Source organism: Oryx dammah, unplaced genomic scaffold (genome assembly GCF_014754425.2).
Source record: "Oryx dammah isolate SB20612 unplaced genomic scaffold, SCBI_Odam_1.1 HiC_scaffold_8, whole genome shotgun sequence".
NCBI lineage: Eukaryota > Metazoa > Chordata > Mammalia > Artiodactyla > Bovidae > Oryx > Oryx dammah.
The window spans coordinates 24,803,445-24,827,724 of NW_024070192.1; the positions used below are offsets into that span (position 1 = coordinate 24,803,445).

General features: G+C 48.9%; 2 protein-coding genes across 4 annotated transcripts in view; both read left to right on the forward strand.

The window, feature by feature from the left end:
• The window catches only part of IGF2BP1 (insulin like growth factor 2 mRNA binding protein 1), a 40,019-nt gene extending 29,687 nt beyond the window's left edge, over window positions 1-10,332 (forward strand). The window contains exons 6-15 of one of the 3 annotated variants that reach the window (XM_040245622.1): window positions 459-740; window positions 1,461-1,595; window positions 2,573-2,695; window positions 3,428-3,563; window positions 4,338-4,460; window positions 4,822-4,941; window positions 5,738-5,812; window positions 6,522-6,653; window positions 7,076-7,189; window positions 9,847-10,332. In XM_040245622.1, coding sequence (XP_040101556.1) covers window positions 459-740; window positions 1,461-1,595; window positions 2,573-2,695; window positions 3,428-3,563; window positions 4,338-4,460; window positions 4,822-4,941; window positions 5,738-5,812; window positions 6,522-6,653; window positions 7,076-7,189; window positions 9,847-9,939 — 1,333 coding nt within the window. In that variant the 3' untranslated portion in view covers window positions 9,940-10,332. The remainder of the gene's footprint in view (window positions 1-458; window positions 741-1,460; window positions 1,596-2,572; window positions 2,696-3,427; window positions 3,564-4,337; window positions 4,461-4,821; window positions 4,942-5,737; window positions 5,813-6,521; window positions 6,654-7,075; window positions 7,190-9,846) is intronic. The other 2 variants (XM_040245623.1, XM_040245624.1) reach the window with 2 other exon arrangements.
• The window catches only part of B4GALNT2 (beta-1,4-N-acetyl-galactosaminyltransferase 2), a 116,437-nt gene continuing 102,107 nt past the window's right edge, over window positions 9,951-24,280 (forward strand). The window contains exon 1 of the mRNA XM_040244428.1: window positions 9,951-10,059. Coding sequence (XP_040100362.1) covers window positions 9,951-10,059 — 109 coding nt within the window. The remainder of the gene's footprint in view (window positions 10,060-24,280) is intronic.

Genomic DNA, 24,280 nt, shown 5'->3' on the forward strand with positions numbered 1-24,280 from the left:
GGAGGTCCCTGTGGCCAATCTATGGGCCTTAACTTGGCTTACTACGTCTTACTGCATATTGTTGCTTTGTTAGCATTTCTAACCAGCATCAGCCCAGGGAATGGATGGCACATGGCCCCTCCCTTCAGTGTTCACTAGTCTTGGTTTGCAGACATTCCAGATAGACTTAAACTTCTGCAAGCCATTCTGTTTCCATGGGGTTTACTTGGAAACTTGAAATTAACAAGCCAATCCCCAAATTCAATGGAAATAGCTTATTTTGGCTATACTACCTTATTTGATGTCTCATTTAGACTGGAAGTGTCTCTAAGGTGGAGGTGGGAGTGTGGGCAGGTGGTCATCTCCCTTTCTTCTGGAATGTTCCATGTTGTAACCCAGCTGAGTGCTTTATACCTGGAGAGCATTTGGTGTGATTGGCATGGATTGGAGTGACCAGTAGATTTTCTGTCTGTCCTCAGAGCCATCTTGAAGCTGAACGGCCACCAGCTAGAGAACCATGCCTTGAAGGTCTCTTACATTCCTGATGAGCAGATCACACAGGGTCCTGAGAACGGGCGCCGAGGAGGCTTTGGCTCTCGGGGTCAGCCCCGCCAGGGCTCCCCTGTGGCAGCTGGGGCCCCAGCCAAACAGCAGCAAGTGGACATCCCCCTACGGCTCCTGGTGCCCACCCAGTATGTGGGCGCCATCATTGGCAAGGAGGGTGCCACCATCCGCAACATCACAAAACAGACCCAGTCCAAGTGAGTCTTGGCCGCAGGGGAAGTAGAGGTGGGGCCAGGAAGCAGTGGTTGGTGTCCAGGAGGCGAGGCCCCTCCTGGAAACACACGGAGGGGTTTCAACTCAACTTTACCTCTTAGGAAATGTTGGGAGATAGAATAAGCCTGGGATGTGCCATTTGGTGGCAGTGGCTGGGCCACACACTGTAGTTGTAAGAAGGGTTTCTTTGTAGAACTTCGCATGGAGCAAAACTAGTCTTGGGAAGAAAGCCCCTCCTTAGTGCTCTGTGACCTCAACACTATCGGTGGCAGCAGGACAGGCCAGTCAGGGACCTCAGTGAGAGGGCATGGTTCTGACCTGTCTCCCATTGCATATAGCCACCACTCTTCTCTAATCTTTATAGCTAATCTGTGGAACAGAACAGGTCATTTTGTGTTCTGATTCATAATGCACCCTTTTATTATTTGCTTTTAATTTGACACAGTGTACCTTCCCTTTATAGTTGTTTCAAGGGGGAAACGCAGCTTCAGAGCTGAGGGCTGTTGATCCCCAGCCCTGGATTCCCATGAAAGATGCCACCGTTCTCGGCTCCCGCCTCCTGACTGAGACAGAATCCATAGCAACAGGCTGCCCTTTCCTTGCCTGTCTCAGTTCCACACTTGGCCTTGTTCCAAGAAGAGCAGGCCTGTACTTTGTTTTGAGGAGCTTCACCAGGGACAGCTAACCATCCATGTGCTTGTTAGGATCGACGTACACAGGAAGGAGAATGCAGGTGCTGCCGAGAAGGCCATCAGTGTCCACTCGACCCCTGAGGGCTGCTCTTCTGCTTGTAAAATGATCCTGGAGATTATGCACAAGGAGGCCAAGGACACCAAAACGTAAGGCGTTAGCGTCTCTGGGCACTGCCGCCTCCTCAACTCTTAACACAGACAAACAGGGCACACAGAAATTGTACAACAGGGTAAAAGCTGAAGAATGAATCCTCCTTGTAAATAAGGGCCTGTGTATCCTAGCAGTGCTGTGCCCTCGTAGGCATAAGCACATGGATGTTTATGCGTGTGCATGTTTTAGCACAAATGGGATCATCGTGAACAGACTGTTGTATAGTCTGTTTTTTCCATTGCTGTGCATCAGTACATAGGCTCACCTTGTTCTTTATTAGCTGCATAGAACTCTGTGAAAGAAAGTTGCACAGTCGTGTCCTACTCTTGGCAGTCCCATGGACTTTAGCCCGCCAGGCTCCTCTCTTCCTGGGATTCTCCAGGCAAGAGCACTGGAGTGGGTTGCCATTCCTTTCTCCAAGGACTCTTCCCGACCCTGGGACTGAAGCCACATCCTCCTGCATTGCAGGTGGATTCTTTACCAACTGAGCCACTAACCCAAAGGTACATAGAATTCTGTGAAAGTGAGAGTTGCTCAGTCATGCCCAACTGTTTGTGACCCCATGGACTGTATAGTCTGTGGAATTCTCTAGGCCAGAATACTGGAGTGGGTAGCCTTTCCCTTCTCCAGCGATCTTCCTGACCTAGGATTCGAACTGGGGTCTCCTGCATTGCAGGTGGATTCTTTATCAGCTGAGCTAAATTCTATGGTATGCCCGTTTGAGAGTATACACTTGGATGAGTTTTTAATACTAGTATATTTACAAAAACCATCACCACAGTTAAGACAAGGAACATACCCATCACCCATAGTGACCTTGTACCTTTGCTATCTGTTCCTACTTCCCATTTCTCTCCCACTGATCTTCATGGTTTTGTTTGAAAACACGATTTGGTTCTGGCATTTGTCTCGGAAACCCTCATCTGCAGCTGCCTACCATCTAAGGAGCTTTTGTCCCTCACCTCTTCCCAAGGGCTGACGAGGTTCCTCTGAAGATCCTGGCCCATAATAACTTTGTGGGGCGACTCATTGGCAAGGAAGGGCGCAACCTGAAGAAGGTGGAGCAGGACACGGAGACAAAAATCACCATTTCCTCGTAAGGCACTTTCCTTTCCCTCTGCGAGTGGGATGCCTGGGCCCCCAGGGTGGCATATTTCATTATCCATCCTTAACACCTGCCCCATAAGTCGGAAACAGCTTCTGCTTATCGAAGAATAGTTAAAGCAGCAGTGAAGAGCATTTTTCTGTAAGGGCTGGAGTCCTTTATCACCGCTGTGGTTAGGGTGCTGCCTCTTCAGTCCTCGGCTGTTGCATGCTGTCTCTCTTGCTCTGCATCTGGGGGAGAGAGCCTGCAGCCAGGGGCCAGGACGGGGGGCGGGTGTCTCCCGGCACACTGCCAGGCCACAGGGAGAGGACGGACCCAGATCCTTTCCTGAGGCTTGAGCAGGTGCTCTGTGTGGTGGCCTGCTTCTCAGGAGGAATCCGTTAGCCCCTCTGTGAACACTGTGTCTCTTGACTGTGTCGAGAGACACCTGCGGGCAGATTACCTGATCTGCTTCAGAAGGGCTCAGAAAATGGATTGCTGGCGCCACTGGGGAATTTCCAGCCAGGAGCACCCTCCTTGCTTACAGTCTGTGCCCAATGTCCTCACCTCCCTGTAGGGAAACCTTGCTCTGGGGACAAGCTGAAAGCCAGAGACAGCTATTCATATTTGCCCCAAACTAAACAGCCTGTGGAAACGGCGTGGCTGTGCTGTCCTCAGCCAGGCTCTTTTCCCGGTCTGGGCTTGTCAGTTGGAAGCTTGACGCTGCTCTGCTCCCTGCCCCAGGCTGCAGGATCTCACCCTCTATAATCCCGAGAGGACCATCACTGTGAAGGGTGCCATCGAGAACTGCTGCAGGGCCGAGCAGGAGATCATGAAGAAAGTGCGGGAAGCCTATGAGAATGACGTAGCTGCCATGAGCGTGAGTGTCGGAGGCCTTTGAGCCGGAGCCACAGCAGAAGTGGGTCTCCAAGTGGGTGGGCGTTCACATGCTGCGGTCCTGGGAACATTGACTTTGCTTTTGGATTTCAAGATTGATCAGTCCTTTTAACACTGAGTTAATAGGGGTTCTTCATTTGATTCCTGGGTGCAAGTGGGGATCCAGTCTTGGGCTTGGAGGTCTGTGGGCCCCCTGTAAGCTTCGTTTTTATGTGCACTTTAGTGGGGGAGAGGGTTCCTAGTTTTCATCTGGTTTTTAAAGGTGAGTGAGGATGTGGGTCACATGACCAAAAATGTGAGTCTAGAAGTCAGAGTGGAGAAGGAAGTGGCAACCCACTCCAGTGTTCTTGCCTGGAGAATCCCAGGGACGGGGGAGCCTGGTGGGCTGCTGTCTCTGGGGTCGCACAGAGTTGGACACGACTGAAGCAACTTAGCAGCAGCAGCCGAAGTCAGAGACCCGTCTCCCCCACCTGGTCGTGGGCTGTGAGTCTGAGGTCTGCCTCCATCAGAGGGGAAGGACTGCTGGAGCAGGAGGACGTCTGAGGGTCTAAAACACTGTCCCTTTACCTCAGAGGTGGGAACCCTTGTGTACATGTGAGTGTTGTGAATACCAGAGGGGCAGGCAGGTTTGGGGCAAAAGCATGCCATTCTCCTGTTGTGGCCCATTCACCCTCCTGTTCAGCCAGCACCATGTACAAGAGCTACCAGGCCCCATCCGAATGAGCCAACCTCTTTCTCTTCGCCTTCTTTTCCCCAGCTGCAGTCACATCTCATCCCTGGACTGAACTTGGCAGCTGTAGGTCTTTTTCCAGCCTCCTCCAGTGCAGTCCCACCACCTCCCAGCAGTGTCACTGGAGCTGCACCTTACAGCTCCTTTATGGTAGGTGCAGGGGACCCTGGGCTGTCTGTGAGTTCACTTAGGGCCCAACTCCTTGTGGGAGCCTGATACTTGGTAATTTACAGGGAGCGGGAAGGGCTCCCAGCCACTGGCGCTAGCTGTCCGGAGCATCAGCCCTGTGGACAGCAGCCTTGGATGCTGGGAGCACTCTTCCTCTTCGTCTGGTCCAGCTTCTTTTGCTTGTCCCTGTGGGGCCTTGGGAGAGCTGCAGAGCAGGTCGCCCAGGCTGGTGTCTGGGTGCTGCACCCCTTCCTCCTTGACAGTGCAGGGCAGGGCCATGGAGGGGCTTCCGGGCTGTGCCCCTTGGTTCGAGCTGCGTTCATGACATGTCCTGTCTTGGCAGCAGGCTCCAGAGCAGGAGATGGTGCAGGTGTTCATTCCCGCCCAGGCGGTGGGCGCCATCATCGGCAAGAAGGGGCAGCACATTAAACAGCTCTCCCGCTTCGCCAGCGCCTCCATCAAGGTGACCAGCTCTGTTCTCTTCTGGTTCCTGGGGTGGGAGGGCGCTCTGCTCCCATCCCCCTCTCCTTTGGTTCTCAGACACCCCATCTGCCTAGCGTTAGGGCTCTCTCCTGTGGGCTCCCAGTTCCTTTTGCTTTTGACTTCACTTTCAGACTAAGGGAGGAAGTGGTATTGTAGCACAGGAGAGCTTCAGTCCGGGCAAGACTGACTGGGTTCAATCCCAGTTTTTGAGCTGTAGTACCTGAACCTTCATTTCCCCGTCAGTATAGTAGTGATGAGAATAATCTGAGATGATGCAGCCAAAGCCCCCACCTCAGTGCTTGGTGCACAGTGGTTGGTTGGTAAATTTTAGCTGTTGCCACCTTCCCTGGTCAGGGAGAACCTGTCACAGTGAACGAATACTTTGTTAAATTTCACAAGTCTAAAGCCATTGGTTTTAGTGGTCTGCAAGGTTTTGGTCAGATGGAGTGTATGTTCTCTGGTGAATAAGGGCTCCCAGAGATTCTCTAGGAGCTCAGTCCGTTCCCCTCTACTGCCCCCACCACCGGTGGTCCCTCTTGGCAGGACTCAACTGAACCCCTCTGGGCGGTGAGCAGGGAGGTCCTACTTAGAAAACGTCAAGAAACAAATGCGCTGTGCCCTCGTAAGAGTTTGGACACAGGGGCAATAGCCTTGGGTCCGGGGTGTTTGTTCTTCACTCTCTAGGCCATCAGAAGTGGGAAGTCGAAGCAGGGTGTTGGTAGGATTCTGGAGGAGGGGGCGATAGAGCACTTATCTGACCACTGTTTGCTTTGTAGATTGCTCCTCCTGAAACTCCAGACTCCAAAGTTCGTATGGTCATCATCACTGGACCCCCAGAAGCCCAATTCAAGGTTCTGATCTTTATTTTTTTTCAAGTAGGACCCAGGGGAATCAAGTTTTCGTGGGAGTGCAAATCTGCATCAGATTTTAAGCTTCCCTGTAAATTTGGGGCTGCACAGCTGCTTTCAGACTGACATCCAACTTGCATTCTATTGCCTTCCCTCTCTGCTTCCTGAGAGTGGATAGGCATGTGGAAAAGAAGGCCATCTCCTTGCCCTCTGCTGTAGTGACTAAGGAAGGCTCTTCTCTCCTTTATGTCCCTGCTACGTTCCTAGGTTCTCGGACTTCTGACAGACAGCCAAAGAGCTAATAAAGTCACTTGTTCTGATCTAGGGAGGGGTGGAGCGTGGGGACAGCCCTAGGCTGTGTACAGTGACCAGCAGCCTGCCACTGAGTGACTCCTCCAGCTGCCACTCAGGGCTTGACTTGCCGTTCACTGCTTGTCCGAGTCCATGCAAGCCCCCCAGACCCCTTAGGTCTGCTTTGTGGTTTAGGTACTGTATTCGTCTGGGGAGTTACATATTCATATTCAGTTACTTTGCCCAGGCCTCCCAGTGTTACAAGTGAGCAGAAGGAGTGTGGACAGGTCAGTGCTGTGGACCTTTCATGCCACCTGTCCTAGGTGACGATCTACCTCTCACGAGGGAGTGGGGCGTGGGGAGCTTCCCTTTTGTCATGTATATGTGTACTGCCAACATAACAATGACCTCCTTCTCTCAGGCTCAGGGAAGAATTTATGGAAAACTCAAGGAGGAGAACTTCTTTGGTCCCAAGGAAGAAGTAAAGCTGGAGACCCATATCCGGGTGCCAGCGTCAGCAGCTGGCCGGGTCATTGGCAAAGGTGGCAAGACGGTGAGCCATGAGGGTCAGGTTGAAAGCTCTGGATGTTAGTCCCTGAGCCTGACAGCTCTGCCCTGGCCCCCACTTCCCCACGCTGAGTGACCTCTGAGTGTGAGTCATTTCGTTGTGTCTGACTCTTTGCAACATGGACTGTAGCCTGCCGGGCTCCCCTGTCCATGAGATTCTCCAGGCAAGCATACTGGCGTGGGCGGCCATCCCCTTCTCCAGGGGCTCTTCCAGGTCTGTTCAGCCTTAGTTCTTGCACTTTGCCCCTTTACTTGATTCTGCTCTCCAAGCTCAGCTCCTGAATCCTGCAGTTTCTACCAGCTAATGACTAAACTTCTTCCACCTCCCTCCACTGCCATCCACGTTTGACACTGTCAGCACTCGAGCGCCTCTCTGACCTGTCCTCCTGCCCCCACTCCTGCCCCCAGGTGAATGAGCTGCAAAATTTGACAGCAGCTGAGGTGGTGGTGCCAAGAGACCAGACCCCTGATGAGAACGACCAGGTCATCGTCAAGATCATTGGGCATTTCTATGCCAGCCAGGTACATATGGCACTCCCCCGTCACAGGAGGGTGGCAGGAACCTGGGGATCAGAGGAGCAGGACTCTGCCTGCCTCTGGCCTGGGTCACTCTTCTCTTCCGGGTGTAGGGTGTGATGTGTAGATGTCTTATTCCCTCTTAAGACTGTAGGAACAGTGACTTGACTATTTTCGTAGGAATGTTATGTACAGTGACTATTAATGTTGCGTGTCGTGTGTTATATGTTGATAGTCTTCGCTGTCGTCTAACCACGTGGTCCTTCTCTTTTGCACTGGAGAAGAGGAATGGGTCTTAGTGCTGCCCAGTCTGGTTTGTGGGGTGACACCAGTGCATTTCCTTCACCTTTCCCAGAACCACTGCTCCATCCTTGCTTCCAGTTTTTCCAGCTTCCTGGTCTCGTCCTGGCACTCACCATCCATTTCTGTGCTGCTTCCAGTGAGCCCGTCAGCAGTGCCCAGCATTGTGACTGACCCCAGAGTCTAGAAAGGAGGGCACATATCAGATTCACATTACAGGATGATTGGAAGTAGTGGGGTTTTCCTAAAACCCCCGATTGTTGGAGCTAGAAGGCTGTGAAGGCTATTGGATACCGCCCCTTTCATTCCCAGAGGATAAGCTTGTTAACAGCAGGTTTGTGGCCCACCTGAGGCTGCTCATGAAATCAAGGGCCAAACAGGAACCCAGACCCCAGCATGGTGTGGTAACTTTCTCTGACAGTACTTCGGGAGCCATTAATAGAAACCTATATTCAGGTCAGGAAGCAACAGTTAGAACTGGACATGGAACAACAGACTGGTTCCAAATAGGAAAAGGAGTACGTCAAGGCTGTCTGTTGTCACCCTGCTTATTTAACTTATATGCAGAGTACATCATGAGAAACGCTGGGCTGGATGAAGCACAAGCTGGAGTCAAGATTGCCGGGAGAAATATCAATAACCTCAGATACGCAGATGACACCACCCTTATGGCAGAAAGTGAAGAGGAACTAAAAAGCCTCTTGTTGAAAGTGAAAGAGGAGAGTGAAAAAGCTGGCTTAAAGCTCAACATTCAGAAAACGAAGATCATGGCATCTGGTCCCCTCACTTCATGGGAAGTAGATGAGGAGACAATGGAAACTGTGTCAGACTTTATTTTGGGGGGCTCCAAAGTCACTGCAGATGGTGACTGCAGCCATGAAATTAAAAGATGCTTACTCCTTGGAAGGAAAGTTATGACCAACCTAGATAGTATATTAAAAGCAGAGATATTACTTTGCCAACAAAGGTCCATCTAGTCAAGGCTATGGTTTTTCCAGTGGTCATGTATGAATGTGAGAGTTGGACTGTGAAGAAAGCTGAGTGCCGAAGAATTGATGCTTTTGAACTGTGGTGTTGGAGAAGACTCTGGAGAGTCGCTTGAGCTGCAAGGAGATCCAACCAGTCCATCCTAAAAGAGATCAGTCCTGGGTGTTCATTGGAGGGACTGATGCTAAAGCTGAAACTCCAGTACTTTGGCCACCTGATGCAAAGAGTTAACTCATTGGAAAAGACCCTGATGCTGGGAGGGATTGGGGGCAGGAGGAGAAGGGGACGACAGAGGATGAGATGGCTGGATGGCATCACTGACTCGATGGACGTGAGTCTGAGTGAACTCCAGGAGTTGGTGATGGACAGGGAGGCCTGGTGTGCTGCAGCTCATGGGGCTGCAAAGATTCGGACACGACTGAGCGACTGAACTGAACTGAACTGAGTAGCCACTAAAACTATCTTAAGATTTGTGGGTGCTCCTGCTACACCAAGCACCGTTCTATGTGGTCTCTGTTAACTCATGTCATCCTCACAACAACCTCATGGTACAAATGAGGAACATGAGGTTAAGAGAGTAAATGATGTATTCAGGGATGCAGAGGAGCCAGGGTGTATTAAATACTGAAGGGGGGTATTTTTTTGTTGGTTAGAATGAGAACTAAATGAAAAACTTGGTAAAACATTACGCACAGTGCTGACAGGAGGCATTAACATATAAAAGTATCGACTCCACGTTCGTTCTCCAACGTAGACCAACTTTTCTCTTTAACCAAGAAAATCAGTCACTCAGCTTATGGAAAGCAGACATTCTGATACTTTTTGTCAAGTGAATCACAGTTGACAGTTGGTTTCGCTCACCAAACTTTTGTTCATAGGGAAGAAATTTTTAGGAAGGAAAGAGTTAAAGATACTGGTCCTTTGTCTTCTCCACTTTCACGGTGGAGCTTACTTCACTACCTTTTGGTTATTCCTTTTCATCCCCTTTCCCGGGATATTTACGTGCATAGTGGAGTTGTGATTGGTGACAAGGCCTCCTGATTTTTGACCTTCTGACAACACATACCCCTGGAAACTTAGGGAGTTCCCCCTTGAGTTCAGAAATGTGGGTCAGCTTGGTCATGTTTTAAATTCTGGTGAATGACTTTATACTGCTCTTCTCCTCCATTCCCCTGTATGAATCCAGTGGGCGCTCAGGGTCTACTCAGAGGCAAAGAAACTTTCTGTCACTCTAACCCTCAGCCTTCTCTTACCTTTCTTCTAAGTCCCATGTGATCTCTTTGTTGCCGGGATCTAGACCCTGGTGGCCTGTCTCCCCAGTAGGGCTGTCTCTCCCCACCTTTGAAGATCCTCACTCTCACGTGTTCTCTCTGCAGATGGCTCAGCGGAAGATACGAGACATCTTGGCCCAAGTCAAACAGCTGCACCAAAAGGGACAGAGTAACCAGGCCCAGGCCCGGAGGAAGTGACCAGCCCCTTCATGTCGACCCCCATCGTGTCGGCTGAAGGACAACAGGCCGAAATCGAGAGCATGATCTCCCCCCGCAGGCCTGAGAATGAGCGGGAATCAGGGACACTTGGGCCGGGATGTAGATCAGGTTTGCCCACGTGCTTCAGAAAGTTGTTCTAGTGAGGAACCCTGATCTCTCAGCCCCAAACACCCAACCAATTGGCCCAACACTGCCCACCCCTGAGGGTGTCACCTTGGAAATTCTAGCTCAGGGTGCTTTTAAACGTGGATTGTTTTTAAGTTCTCCCGGTCCCATCGAGAGGGTTGGTCAGACCCCAGTGGGAAGAGAAATAAAATTTCCTTCAGGTTTTTAAAACATGCAGAGGGGTGTTTTAATCAATCTCAAAGGATGATTTACTTCTTGACCCTAAAGCCTTTCCAGCCTTCTCCTCCTTGGTTTATTGATTAAAATACCTCTATTCTCGTGCCCTGACATAACCTCTTCCTGTATGCACACTGGTTAGCTCATCTTTCTGCTACTGGCAAAAGGGGGAACCAATGCATTGCTTTGTGTATATTATTGACTCGAAGGGAGAAGACACATAGGCATCTGTAGATTAATTCCAATCCGTTCCTAACCAACCTATAGGAACAGTGAGTAATAAAGAATGGGAGAGACAGATGATTAAAATATATAGTAATCCACGTTTAAAAGGAGTGCCCTTGTGGCTGATGGATTCCAGATCACCACCTTGAGAAACTGGTGCAGTTCAAATTGCCCGCACGGTCGGGGCTTCCCCACCAAGATTCCTGCCCCTGTTCTTGTCCCTCTAACCATGAAAGTCCCATGTCATGTCCAGGAGCGCATGGGTGGTACTGACTGCTCAGCGGGACAGGGGCTGACCACTGTACTGTCCCTGATTCCTGCCATTCTCAGGCAGATTTTATATTTTTTTAAAGTCTATTTTAATGATTGGATACGAGCACTGGGAAGGGGACCCTCACTCCCCTTGATAAAGTCTCAGTTCCATGGAGGACTTGAGTGGCCCCAAAGGCTGCCACTGTGCCCTCACCCCGGCCCGTGTGCTCTCATAAGGGCTGGTTCCCAGAAGCGGGGGTTGCGGGGCACTCCCCCACCACGGCACTGTTCCCTTGGTGGTGGTGGGATGTGCAGCCCGACCCTGAGCTCCTGAAAAAGCTGAAGTCCATCATTTGGCATCTGTTATGAATATTCAGTAAATTGGAGAGTATTTGCTTCTGTGTTTATCCTAGAGGCATAGTTAACTGATGGTTTCTGCCTCCACGAGTCGTTGGCGTGATGTTATGTGTGCCTAAAAGAAACAAAATTCAAAATACCAGCAGCATTATGCACAAAAGGGTAAACAAGCTTAATTTATTAATTTTTTCCAGGCTCAGTAAGGTCCCATTTTAAGTTCAGCCCTCGTGGAAGACAGCAGGCGTCAGTTAAATGAGGTTTGGCCTCCCCTCCTCATGTGCTGATCGTCAGTGCATATTAGCCAGGTGGTGCACTTTAGCTGCCTTGGACAATGCCATCCAGTGTGCTGGGAAGGGAGGAAGGCCTCTGCGTGTGGAAGAGCCCATGCTCGGGACTCCCCTCCTTGCAACATTGCAACAACAGTAACAACCAGACAACCATGACATGTGGGCGGAGTCAGTCAGGTAATGCTGTGCGCAAAGTAAACTACCTCAAGGTATGAAGTTACCTCAGCAATTACTTTCCTTTTTGTTCCCCCCACCTCTTTTTTTTTTTAATCTTTTTTTTTCTTTGCGGCTTGCTGATATTTTATATAAAAAAGAAAAGCAAAGCAAAAGAGAAGCTGATAGTCTTGAATATTTTATTTTTTTAATGAAAAGAAAAAAATGAGAAAGTTATGTTTCATAATTTCTTACAACATGAGCCAGTGTAACTCTTTAGGAAGTCTCTATGGAGAACAGGCCCTGTGGGAAAGGCAGCCGACGCTGCCCCTTGGAGGGAGGCTGGGCCCAGAGGGAAGGCCCAAGTGTGAGAGAGCCCAGGGCCAGGCTCTGATCTCTAAGCCACCCACCTCTCCCAGGAAAATCTTGCCTGCTGAGATTGACAGGCCCAGCAGAGCTGTGGCCCCAAGGGCGAAGCAACAGCCTCCAACAGCTGGCCTGTGGTCTCCCCTCCCCCCTTTGGTTAAAGGGCACCCCGGTTGTTTTTTCCCACCAGTGGTGCTGTTGAGATATTTTAAAGTATTGCCTCCGTTTTATCGAGGAGAGAAATAATAACTAAAAAACATACCCTTAAAAAAATGTATACTTCTCTAAAAATATGGGAGCCAAGATTCCATTGGTGGACGAGACAAAGCCACCCTCTCAGCCCCAGAGAGGTCCATCTGGTTTGTCGTTGCAGCGCTTTTCGTTTATTGTGACTGTTATTTCATTTCAGTCCCATCTTGCCATTTTTGGTCTTTATCAGTAGACCAAGGGACAAACAGATAACTGGCCCTTCTGTCTCCTCATCTTCTTTCGATTGATATGATTGATTCTAACAGTGGACCCACACTTACAAATCCTTGATTTAGGGTGGTGGGTGGCAAGGAGGGGCAAGGGATTTGGGAATGTAACTGGGGACGGGTTCCTGCCTCGTTGGTGTCTTGTCACTTTCTTCCCATGACGTTCCTTTGTAGACCCCCAGAATTGTCTGCCCCAAAGAGGAGGAAGCAGGAAAGCCTTTAGAGATGATACCAGGCCAGTTTAATTAAGCTTCCCACCTGTCCAAACCACAGAAAAGGGTCTCCCAACTTGTGTTTCTGGCTCTATATGCTTTATTCCAAAATGAAGCAGATAACTTCAGACATCGGCCATTTAGTGATTTAAGGTGAATTTCCAGCAGCAAGCATGCTTTGATATGTGGTTCAAACTGCCATCAGAATAAAACCCCCCACAGTACCTGAAATGTGATTGTTGCAGTGTTCAGTTTCCTTGGGATCCTGCTCCCATCACACCTGCAGCCCACATCCTTTCCCTCTGGCTGGTTCAGCTCCCAGAAGAGACCAGGAGTGTGGCAAGGGACTGTCAAACCTGGAATCGGCATGGCTGATATTTGCCCAGCAGGAAAATTGTGCAAGTTACGCTACCGGAAAGCAAAGGAATATGGTTTGGTGGTTAAGGTTTAGCAGGATAAAGGGCTTGTCTTGGTGGTTCCACCTTTGACCTCTGGGCAAGGTCTTGGGGCAACTCCGCCCCCTGCACATCACCTCCATTTCCCCATCCTTGGTGAGATAACAAGTTAATGTGAAATGCACTTGAGATTTGGATGATCTGAAAACAGTGACTTTTAAAAAAACAACTTCTGTGCTCTGATACGTGTGTGAGCTACATATATATTTTTAAGAAAAGACCATCACTTTTAGGATGTATTTTTTAATTCTGTGGAACATGTGAAAAAACCAAAATGGTTTGATTCCCTGACTTTGAAGCTGCGTCTGACAGTGACACCCAATGGCCCTTGAGGGCCTGGTTGCCTTTTGCGGTTTGGGTTGTGGACTTGGCTCCTCGGAGGGGCCTGGGAAGGAGAGAGCCGTTTTTAGGGACAGGGAGTGTCATCACCTACTCTTTCCTGCGCTCCTTCTCGTCCTTTCTCAGTCTTTTTTTTCCTTTACCCTGAGCTCTCCACTTCTGGGACCGGGGGGGCTGTTCTGTTATGCCTCACGATTGGCAGAAGAGACCCCATGTAAAACCCAGAGAACACTGGAGGGAGACCCTCCAGTTGGTTCTGTGTGTCCATTTTCCCCTGTGCCAAAGACAGGCTGTGAGAGACGCCATCTCTGAATCAAAGCAATAACCATCCTTTGAACCCGTACCTGGGCTGTCTGAGAGGGGGAGCGGTCCCGGGAACTGTAAGGGCTAAAAGACCCGGCCCTTCCCTTCTGAGGCTCCTGGGGGATGTGGGGGCGGTACGTGCCAAGGCACAGGGAGCTGAGAAGGGGTCCAGTGGCTCCGGTTGCACTTTGGGGAAGGAGGGGGGTTTGGGGCTGCTCCCTGTGAGGCTGCGCTCCATCCCCCGCCCCCACTGCAGAGACAGCGCTGCGAGTTCTCTTCAGGCCTGGCAGACTGGCAACGAGGAGGGGCCTCAGTTAACTCTCCAGGGTGCCTTCCCCTCCTCCCACCCCAGACATACTCTCTGCCACTCTGGGAACAGCGGTGCTGTGTAACTACCTCACAGAGCCCCCGAGGGACCGCCCGAGCTTCTGCCTCTGGTCCCCCTTCCCTCCTTCCTCTCACTCAAGGGTGGGGGTCCCCCTTCCCCCTGAAGTGTTGATGCGGAGGTCCTAGAGGCTTTGATGTTCAAAACATGCCAACTTTCGCCTATTTGTTGAAAACCGGTAGGAGGAAAACAGCACAGCCTGCCCCCGTAACTGCAGGAAGATGGAAGAGGGATCCTCGGTGCCAGGGGACATAAGCCATTTCCCTTCCAAACTCTTGGTGATTTCGAGGCAGGGCTTTTCTCTTGTATTCAGACTTAGGGCAACACCAGCTGAAAACTGCAGTTTCTTTCTTTTGGATACATAAGGCTTCTCTATTGGGGTACAGGACAGGGAGGAGGCCTCATGACTGAAGGTGGATTCGGAGGGTGAGGGCCGGAGCCCCAGCCCTGACCCTCAGCCCTGTGCACCTCCTTGGGGGCACAGTCTGATGGCACCATTACTGGTGCCTTGTCTGGTTGAATCTGGATGGACGAGACAAAAGAGTTTTTTCCTTAAATGAAATAGCAGGAAGCTCCTCGGGGCATGTGTTTTGAGAAACCACAGATGATGGATGCTACGAGTATAAACGGATTAACTACCTCAATCCTCACAGTGAGATTAGAACCGAGGGCTGGGACTGGAGAATGAGGGGGTGGATCCCAGCCAGGAGGAGTGAGCTGAGGCTTGTGCCACAGAAAGTTTGTTCTTGAGGAATAGGCATGCCTGCTAGATACTCATTGGTTGGGTTGAGAGGACTGGTCATTAGGCCCCCCCTTTCTGCCTTCCTCGGCCTGGGGACTCTTGCTTCACCTCTTCCCTGCAGCCTGCCCTGCCCTCACCTGCCATATCTTGGACCAGAGGTGGAGGAGAGGACGGGCCTCCTGTCTTCTACCAGAGGAGGCTGCCAGGAGGTGAGATGTGGGGCCGGGCCTGGAACCCGCCACTCAGCCCCACAGCCAGGAAGCCTGGGGAAGCCGAAGTTAAGACGTCTTCAACAGGGTTTCTCTGAGATTCTCCACCTCTCTACCCCTTCCCAGAGTTCACAGGGACGGTGGGCTGTGGAGGTGGAGCAGGATCCCTTATCCTGAGAGGCCGAGGGCCTGTCCTCCGGTCGTCAGGAGCCTTTGTAGTTGGGGAGTTCCACTGGGCGATCCCAGCCCCTCCCCACCCTCTAATGGACCTCCTCATAGAAGCCCCATTTCACTTTTGTTTTATCTACCTCTTAGCAAGACAATAGAGAGAAATTAGGTAGTGGCAACTCCACTTGCTTAGATTAGGGGGGGAAAAAGATTTCTTTTTCCAAAGGAAAAAAAAAAATATTACCTTAAAAATACTTTCCAAAAAATTAAAAAAAAAAAAAAGCCAAAAAAAAGTTCTTAAGAGGGAGACATTTTCCAGTGACCGCTGGATTGTTTTAATTCCCTAAACTTTTCTCTTTTTTTCCCCCACAAATAAGTTTCACTCTTTGGCAATTTTCTGCACCTGGTCTAAGATATTGTGCTATTCTAACAGGTACAGCTTTCTCAGTCTGCCCCCCTGGCTTTTCCCACCCCGTACCTCATTCCTGTCAGTGAGTTCCTGTCTGTGCTCTCCCTGTTGCTTCTCAGCCAGCTGACTTCACTCAGCCCCACGGAACAAAGGCTTTGTGTGTGTTGCGGTGCTGAAGTCTGGACTCACCATTTCAACCTGTGGAGGTCGGGGGCAGGGGGCGGGGGGCACTTGTAACCCTTTTGTGTCAAGTTTCTGTAACCTACTGCAGTGTAAAGGTGTTCAGAATGAATTTCAGCAGATAATGAGTTAGCAGGAGGAATAAACATGCTCTACCACCACTTGAATCCTCCCCTTCCTCCAACATGTTGATTCTAATCCCAGGAACCAGAATAAGAGTCCCTTCTCCTGAGGCAAAGTGAATCATGTTCAGTCCTGAGACATCACTTAGGAAGGTGGAAAATTATTTTTATGAATGCAAAACTTGGTGGGGACTGGAGTGGGGACTTGTGCCTGTGATTGTGTGACCCTGTTCTGTAACTGCGGCCACTTTGAAAATTGTACTTTGCTGGGGATCGGCCAGCCGTCACCACCAAATTTTGATTGTACCCTTTCTCCCACCCTTTAATCTGCCCTGTGTTTGGTCTGGGAAGATGGGGCGGCTGGCTCAGACTTTTTGGAGTTTGTTCTTTTGCTGGATGAGCACTCCAGTTTTCTTTCCCATGAAAGTTGTTTCTGCTACAAATCACTTGATTCCGCTGTTTCAATTTCAAAATAAAAGGAAACTTATATTGAAAGTTGTGAGAGAGTCTATGTCTCAGGGAGGGTTTGGGGGATCTGGTTGCTGAGATGGTCAGACCTCTGGGGGTGGAGTCTTGCTTTCCAGGGACCAGAGCCACTCAGGTTCGAAGTAGGCATTTTTCTTAAATTTACAGAATAGTAAAACAAGAGTGGCTTTTAAATGGTGCCTTGCTCTTAATTCCCTTGGCATATTGGTATAAGGCCTTCACTATTAAAAATGTCGAGTAATGTCTGCAGAGGAGTTGCAGCTATTCTTCCTGATACCTACCGTAAGAAAAACAATGCCAATGGCCTTGCCGGGGGAGGGTTGGTGGAAGGGAGCTCGGTCACCATCTACTGTGACCTTGCCCTCTCTTTTTTTCCTTTCTGAAGACGAGATGGGTGGAGGGAGAGCTTTGTGTGAAACAACCTGGACCCTGACTTGGCTCTCCTGATTCTTGGTCCAGCCTTTTCCTTAAAAGAGAAACAACTCCCCATTTAAAGTGTCATGTCATTCCAGGTTATCTTGGGCTTCCCTGGCGGCACAGAAGGTAAAGAATCTGCCTGCAGTGTAGGAGATGGGTTCCATCCCAGGGTTGGAAAGATCCCTTGGAGAAGGGAATGGCTACTCATTCCAGTATTCCTGCCTGGAGAATACCATAGATGGAGGAGCTCGGTGGGCAACAGTCCACGGGGTTGCAGAGTTGGACATTACTGAACGACTAAGCACACACGCAGGTTATCTTTTGAGTGGACAGATGTGGCTACCCTTAGAAGTCTGGGGTAGAATGAACACACTAAGAACTGTCCCTCCCACTTTTTTAAGCAGCCCCAGATACTGAGCAGATCACTGAAACCTTGACTTCCACAGGGAACAGTGGGGAATAGTTGCTAAGTGTACTGACACCACACCTATTCTCCTCCTCTGCGCAGTGACTCTGGATGGGATGGGATGAAGTCATTGGATTAGTTTTAGTTGCTGTTACAATGCCTTCCCAAATAATTGGGTAGATGTTGGGGCATGATTCTCAAGCCTTAGGGGAAGCTTTATATAGCAGTGAAAGTGACTGAAAGTCACTCAGTTGTGTCCAACTCTTTGTGCCCCCATGGACTGTATGGTCCTTGGAATTCTCTAGGCCAGAATACTGGAGTGGGTAGCCTATCCTTTCTCCAGGGGATCTTCCTGAACCAGGATTCGAACCAGGGTCTCCTGCATTGCAGGCGGATTCTTTACCAACTGAGCTATGAGGGAAGCCCAAGGAGAGTAGTATTTATTTGTTCCCTGACTTGTTTCAGGAATAATTAAGGTAGGAAAGGAAAAAAGGCTTTAGGGAATTCCTTGGCAGTCGAGTGGTTAGAACTTCGTGCTTTCACTGCCCGGACCCAGGTTCAATCCTTGGTTGTGGAACAAAGATTCTACAAGCCACATGTAGCACAGCCCCTCGCATCTCCCCCACCCCCCGGCCCCCACAAAAAGAAAGGGAATAATTAGGGTGGTTTAACATGAGAATGAAACCCTGTGGATATTTCCTAATGGGGGCTAATATTTGCTGTGATAAATATTGTGCTTGTTAAGGCATTAAAGTCTATATGAGGTATTATTTATTTAACCCTGATGACAATCCTAAAGTGAACGTTATTCCTTATCTTAATAAATGAAGTAATTGAAGTTTAGAGAGGTTATGTTACTAGAGTCACATAGACATTTAATTCTAGCAACTATCTTTCATAAGGCTGACTGGCACCTCTGCAAGAGAAGTCTTCATTGGTGAATATGAGACAAGATGAAAGTTTTGCTGGAAAACCTTTTTCTCCTTTTCGCTATCCATGTAAGTAATAAACTATAAATTTCTTTCTATCTTTGCTGGTCAAATCAGTCAGACCTTGGCCTTGGCCCTGCTTTGTCATGGGTACATGAGTGTGACAAATTTGGTGCCCAGCATGGGGCTCATAAAGTGCCCTTGAAAGAAGACTGGAGTGGGGCTGGAGGGAGGTTCAAGGGGTAGGGGGTGCAATATGTATACTTAGGGCTGACTGATGTCATATGGCAGAAACCAGCTAACATTGTAAAGCAATTATCTTCCAATTAAAAAAAAGACTGGAGTATGTGTGGACAGGATAGAGAATAATATATGTGCCCCAAGATCTGGTAATTCAGTGGTGGGCAAGAGGGTAGAGGTCCTTCTATTCAGGGGCTGCATGCTTCATGGGACAGGGCTTCCAGGGATCTGATAGCTATTGCCGCTTGATAAATGTTGGAGGTCAAGCAGCTAGAGGTAAGATTGGTGCTTTCAGGTGTTAAAAGTAAGTTTGAAAAAAAAAAAAAAAAAGTAAGTTTGAGGCTGAATTAATGGTCACTTAAAACCCAAAGTAAGTGCAGAGCTGCTTATTGGTGCAAGTTGCTCACTCAGCTTTCAGCTGCTGCTGTACCTGTGTTTCCTTGAGAAAACACCGACTAGAGTTTGGGCAAAAAAGTGAAGAGGGAAAAAAAAAACAAAAGTAACTTTGCAGGTGAAGGGTCCAACCCATTCATTGTATAAATGTGTAGCTGGTATTGAAATGTGTCACCTGTTTGAATTGTGACTGCATGAAGTATTAGAAAATTCCTCTGGTGTCCAAAATTTTCACTCAATACTGATGGATGCCTGCCAGTGGTGGCAACCACAACCTGTGAGCCTCATTGAGACACAGAAATGCTTACCAAGTCATGTGTCTTGAAACAATGATTGTCTCTGATAATCAAGAAAAAACTTTTTTTTTTTTTTTAACAAAACAAGAAAGTCTATGTTCCTAATTCTAAACGTAACTTGTTAACAGTTGGTCAGAGTTGGCCTGTTCACAGGGGTGGGGGCAGTTGCTCTGGGTCTTCATTGCTGCATGCAGGGCTTTCTCTAGTCACAGTGTATAAGCTGCTTATTATGAAGCTCTAATGGTGTGATCACTCACCTAGAGCCAGACCTCCTGGAGTGTGAAGTCAAGTGTCCCTGAGGAAGCATCACTACGAACAAAGCTAGTAGAGATGATGGAATTCCAGCTGAGGTATTTCAAACCCTTTGCTGTTAAAGTACTACACTCAATATGTCAGCAAATTTGGAGCACTCAGTAATGAGCAAAGGACTGGAAAAGGTCAGTTTTCATTCAAATCCCAAAGAAAGGCATTGCCAAAGAATGTTCAAACTAGCGCACAATTGCACTCATCTCACACGCTAGCAAAGTAGTGCTCAAAATTCTTCAAACTAGGTTTCAATAGTACGTGAACCGAGAAGTTCCAGATTTTCAAGCTGGATTTAGAAAAGGCAGAGGAACCAGAGATCAAATTGCCAACATCCATTGGATCATAGAAAAAGTAACACAATTCCAGAAAAGCATCTACTTCTGTTTCACTGACTGTGCTAAAGCCTCTGACTGTGTGTGTGGATCACAACGAACTGTGGAAAATTCTTCAAGAGATGGGAATACCAGACCACCTTATCTGCCTCGTGAGAAATCTGTATGCAGGTCAGGAAGCAACAGTTAGAACTGGACATGGAACAATGCAACATGGAACAACAGTTTGGTTCCAAATTGGGAAAGGAGTTCGTCAAGGCTGTATACTGTCACCGTGCTTATTTAACTTATATGCAGAGTACATCATGTGAAACACTGGACTGGATGAATCATGAGCTGGAATCAAGATCGCAGGGAGAAATACCAATAACCTCAGATATGCAGATGACACCACCGTTACAGCAGAAAGTGAAGAGGAACTGAAGAGCCTCTTGATGAAAGAGAGGAGAGGGAAAAAGCTGGGTTAAAACTCCACATTCAAAAAACAAAGATCATGGCATCTGGTCCCATTACTTCATGGCAAATAGGTGGGGAAACAATGGAAACAGTGACAGACTCTTTTCTTGGGCTCCAAAATCACTGCAGACAGTGACTGCAGCCATGAAATTAAAAGACGCTTGCTCCTTGGACGAAAAGCTATGACCAACCTAGAGAGCATATTAAAAAACAGAGACATTATTTTGCCAACAAAAGTCCTGTGGTCAAAACTATAGTTTTTCCAGTAGTCATGTATGGATGTGAGAGGTGGACCGTAAAGAAAGCTGAGCATCGAAGAATTGATGCTTTTGAACTGTGGTGTTGGAGAAGACTCTTGAGAGTCCCTGAGACTGCAAGGAGATCCAACCAATCCATCCTAAAGGAAATCAGTCCTGAATATTCATTGGAAGCACTGATGCTGAAGCTGAAGCTCCAATACTTTGGCCACCTGATATGAAGAATGGACTCATTTTAAAAGACCCTGATGCTGGAAAAGGTTGAAGGCAGGAGGAGAAGGGGACAACAGAGGATGAGATGGTTGGAGGGCATCACTGACTCGATGGACCTGAGTTTGAGCAAGCTCTGGGAGTTGGTGATGGACAGGGAGGCCTGGCGTGCTGCAGCCCATGGGGTCGCAAAGAGTCAGACATGACTGAGGGAACTGACTGAGGGCGTGCAGGCTTCAGCAGTTGAGGCTCCCGGTTTCTAGAGCGTGGTCTCGGTAGTTGTGGCGCACGGGCTTAGTTTCCCTACAGCCTGTGGGATCTTCCTGGACCAGGGATCCAACTTGTGTCCTGTGCTTTTGCAGGTGATTCTTAACCACTGGTACACCAGAGAAGTCCTGGCCTATTCATCTTGCTGTAAATGAGGCCATATTAGTTTCCTTGGATAACTGTAACAAGTTACCCCAGAACTGATGGCTTAGAACAAGAAGTCAGATCAGGCTGTCACCAGGTCTGTTTCTTCCAGAGGCCCTTAGGAACATCTATCTCATGTCTCTCTTCTAGCTTCTGGTGGTTAGTAGCAGTCATTGGCCCTCCTTGGCTTGAAGACAGATCCCTCCAATCTCTGCCAACATGGTCTTCTCTGTGTCTCTGTCTTTGTGTCTAATAAAGATAATCCTCCCTGGATTTAGGGACCCCCTCATCTAGGATGATCTTGTGATCCTCTTCAAAGATCCTTATTTCAGTTAAGATCACATTCTAAGGTTTGGGGTGGGCATATCTTTTGTGGGGACACGATGCAACTCACTATAGAAGCCATACCACATGGGGCTTGGGCCCATCTTGTCATTGTAGCCAGTGACAGGCTGGCTGCCTGGAATTTTTTAATCCTTCCCCTGGAGGTTGATAAGACCACAGTGCCCTTTTGGAAAAAGGCAGCTATGGATCAGGATTCTCAGATGGTGGCACCCTGGTTACTGAAGCATTTGGTGACAGGAGAAAAGTGGCACTTGACTGTTGCCCATGGTTAGAGGATCCTATAACACTAAGAAAAATATGGTATCGTTGCTGTTCACCCATCTGCTCCCTGGGAAAGCAAAACTGCTTCCTCCCACCTACAGGGGTAACCTGGTATAAAATACTCCCTGGTGGCCAGGTGCAGTCAGTTTTGCAGAAGAGTCCCGTGGTCTGCTCTTAACAAAGAGTGGAAGAGGAGGAACATGAGGTTTGGACAAAAGCCCAGTGTCTTAGCCGGGGCTACTGTAACAGTTAAGTACCATAGATTGCATGCCTTGTAAACCACAGAAATTTTCTGTGGCTGGGAAGTCCAAGATCAAGTTGCCTACAGATTTTGTGTCTGGTGAGGACCTGCTTTCTGGTTCATATATGGATGTCTTCCACTGTGTCCTCCCGTCAGATGAAAGGATTTCTTTTATAATGATACTAATCGCACTCATGAGGACTTCACTCCATGACCTAATCACTGCCTACAGATTCCTCCTCCAAATACATCACTTGGGAATTAGGTTTCAATATATGGATTTGGGGGACACAAACATTCAATCTCTAGCCCCCAGTGAAACTAGAGGGATTGGTGCTTTAGCTGTAGTGAAGGAAGAAGCTATACCAGTTGTATTGGAATGAGAAAAAGTAGAAAACATGTGGTTGCCTAATGACTGATGTGGAAGCCTGCCTGGTTGATGACGTGAACACGGAGGAAGACCTTGGACGAACATGGAATGGTTTAGTGCACTCAGTGGGTCTTTACCTCCACAGTGAAACAGTGGCCTACCTCGCCCAAGCTTACCTTGTCTGATGAGCATCCGTGGTGACAGAAGGGGAACCTATACATTTCCTTAAGATAACTGTAATTATATGGAAACCATGAGTACCCAGGTGATGAGATAGTCACTCAGGATCTGACTGGTTTGTTCAGTTGACACCAATTATCAGAGACAGTTAAGTCCAGAAAACTCTTTTAACAACTGGGCAACCAACTCCCCAGAATAGAGGCCTGACACAGGGCAAAGTAAACGCCCTTCAGACTAAAGAGGAGACAAATGGGTTGAAGATTCAGATGGTAGGACAGTGTGGACATAGCATTCACACCAGGGAGTTCCCAGACAGGAGATTGATGACTTGCCCGTGAGGGAAATCCCCACTCAGGCCAGTAGAAGGCCACAAATGTAAAGATCTGGGCTGTGGCAGGTGAAGATGCCAGGCCAGCTGTGCTGTTTACTGTGGACAAACAGGAGGGCCAGGAGGGCTGAGAGACCCTGCTGAGGCCTGCGCTGTGCACACTGGTGCGGTCTGATGCCTTCACACCACCTGTCTGACCAGACGTCACCCCTTCAAGAACAAATAAGACTAGGGCAGAAGCCAAGTTGCTCTCTTCCCTAAGGAGGGCTGATGGTGCTGGTGAAGGTATGCTGGGAACTTGATGGCAACCAAGGTCACCAGATCTTTTCAATCCTTTTCGGCACAGAAGTACAAGTCTATGGTGCCAGGAAATGCCCAGGGACATGGCTGGAAAACTACTGCCACTGAATTTGGGACAGACTCTCAGCTTGGACAGTGGACTACTGTAACTCGATGAGTGGGCCCTTTGGGACAATACACACTCGAGTGGCTGTCACTGATACTGCTGCTGACCACGAAGGAGGTTCCCAGTGGGGAAATGCCACAGCTGGAAAAGTGCGAGTGGAGCACGTCCACAGTCTTCTTCCCAACAGGCTTCCCATCCTACTCTTAGGACTGAACCAACACAGGACGCTGGGGGCAGGGGGTGGGGGGTAGGGAAGGACAGGATGTCACTAGACCAAGAAGCTAATGGAGGCAGAGATGTTTAAAAAGTGTTAGCACCTTATAATAACCCTGTGTGGCTAGTGAAAAAGTCATTGGTAACTGATACCTTCCTGTGGTTCCCTACAGACTGAATGTGGCCCAGTGCCCTATTGTGCAGACTGGAGCAGCTTCATACACTGAAGACCTCACTAACCCTGGCTCCAGCATCTCTGCATCTGGATGATCAGAGACGATTTGCCTCCATGTGACTTAGATCAGAATGTGTCACTGGCTGCTGCAAGGCAACCTCATCTCTCCCATAACTTGTCTCTCGTGGGCGGACCGAGACCTGAAGAGGCTGACCTCTCACCAGCAGGGTCTAGTACCGTTACCTGGAGACGTTATTCTGACAGTAAGGGCTAAGGCAGCACACGGACTGCCTTAGGTAAGATGGTTCAGTTTTGAGTGCGCAGGGAGGGAACATTAACCTCAGCATGAATTGGGACCAGTAACCTAACCAAAGTTCTCGGAAGCTGTTATGCTCTGAACTCTGTCCCCTTAAAATTCATCTGTCAAAACCCTAACCCCCAGAATTTCCTGGCAGTTCAGTGGTTAGGATTCTGTGCTTTCATTGCTGAAGGCCAGGTTCAATCCCCGGTCAGAGCACTAAGATCCTGCAAACCATCCGGTGCAGCCAAAACAAAACAAAAGCCCCTAAGCCCCAGTACCTCAGAATTAGATTGTGTTTGGAGAGAGGGGCTTTAAAGAGGTGGTTAAGTTAAAATGAGGCTGTTAGAGTAGGTCCTAATCCAGTCTGCCTAGTATCCTT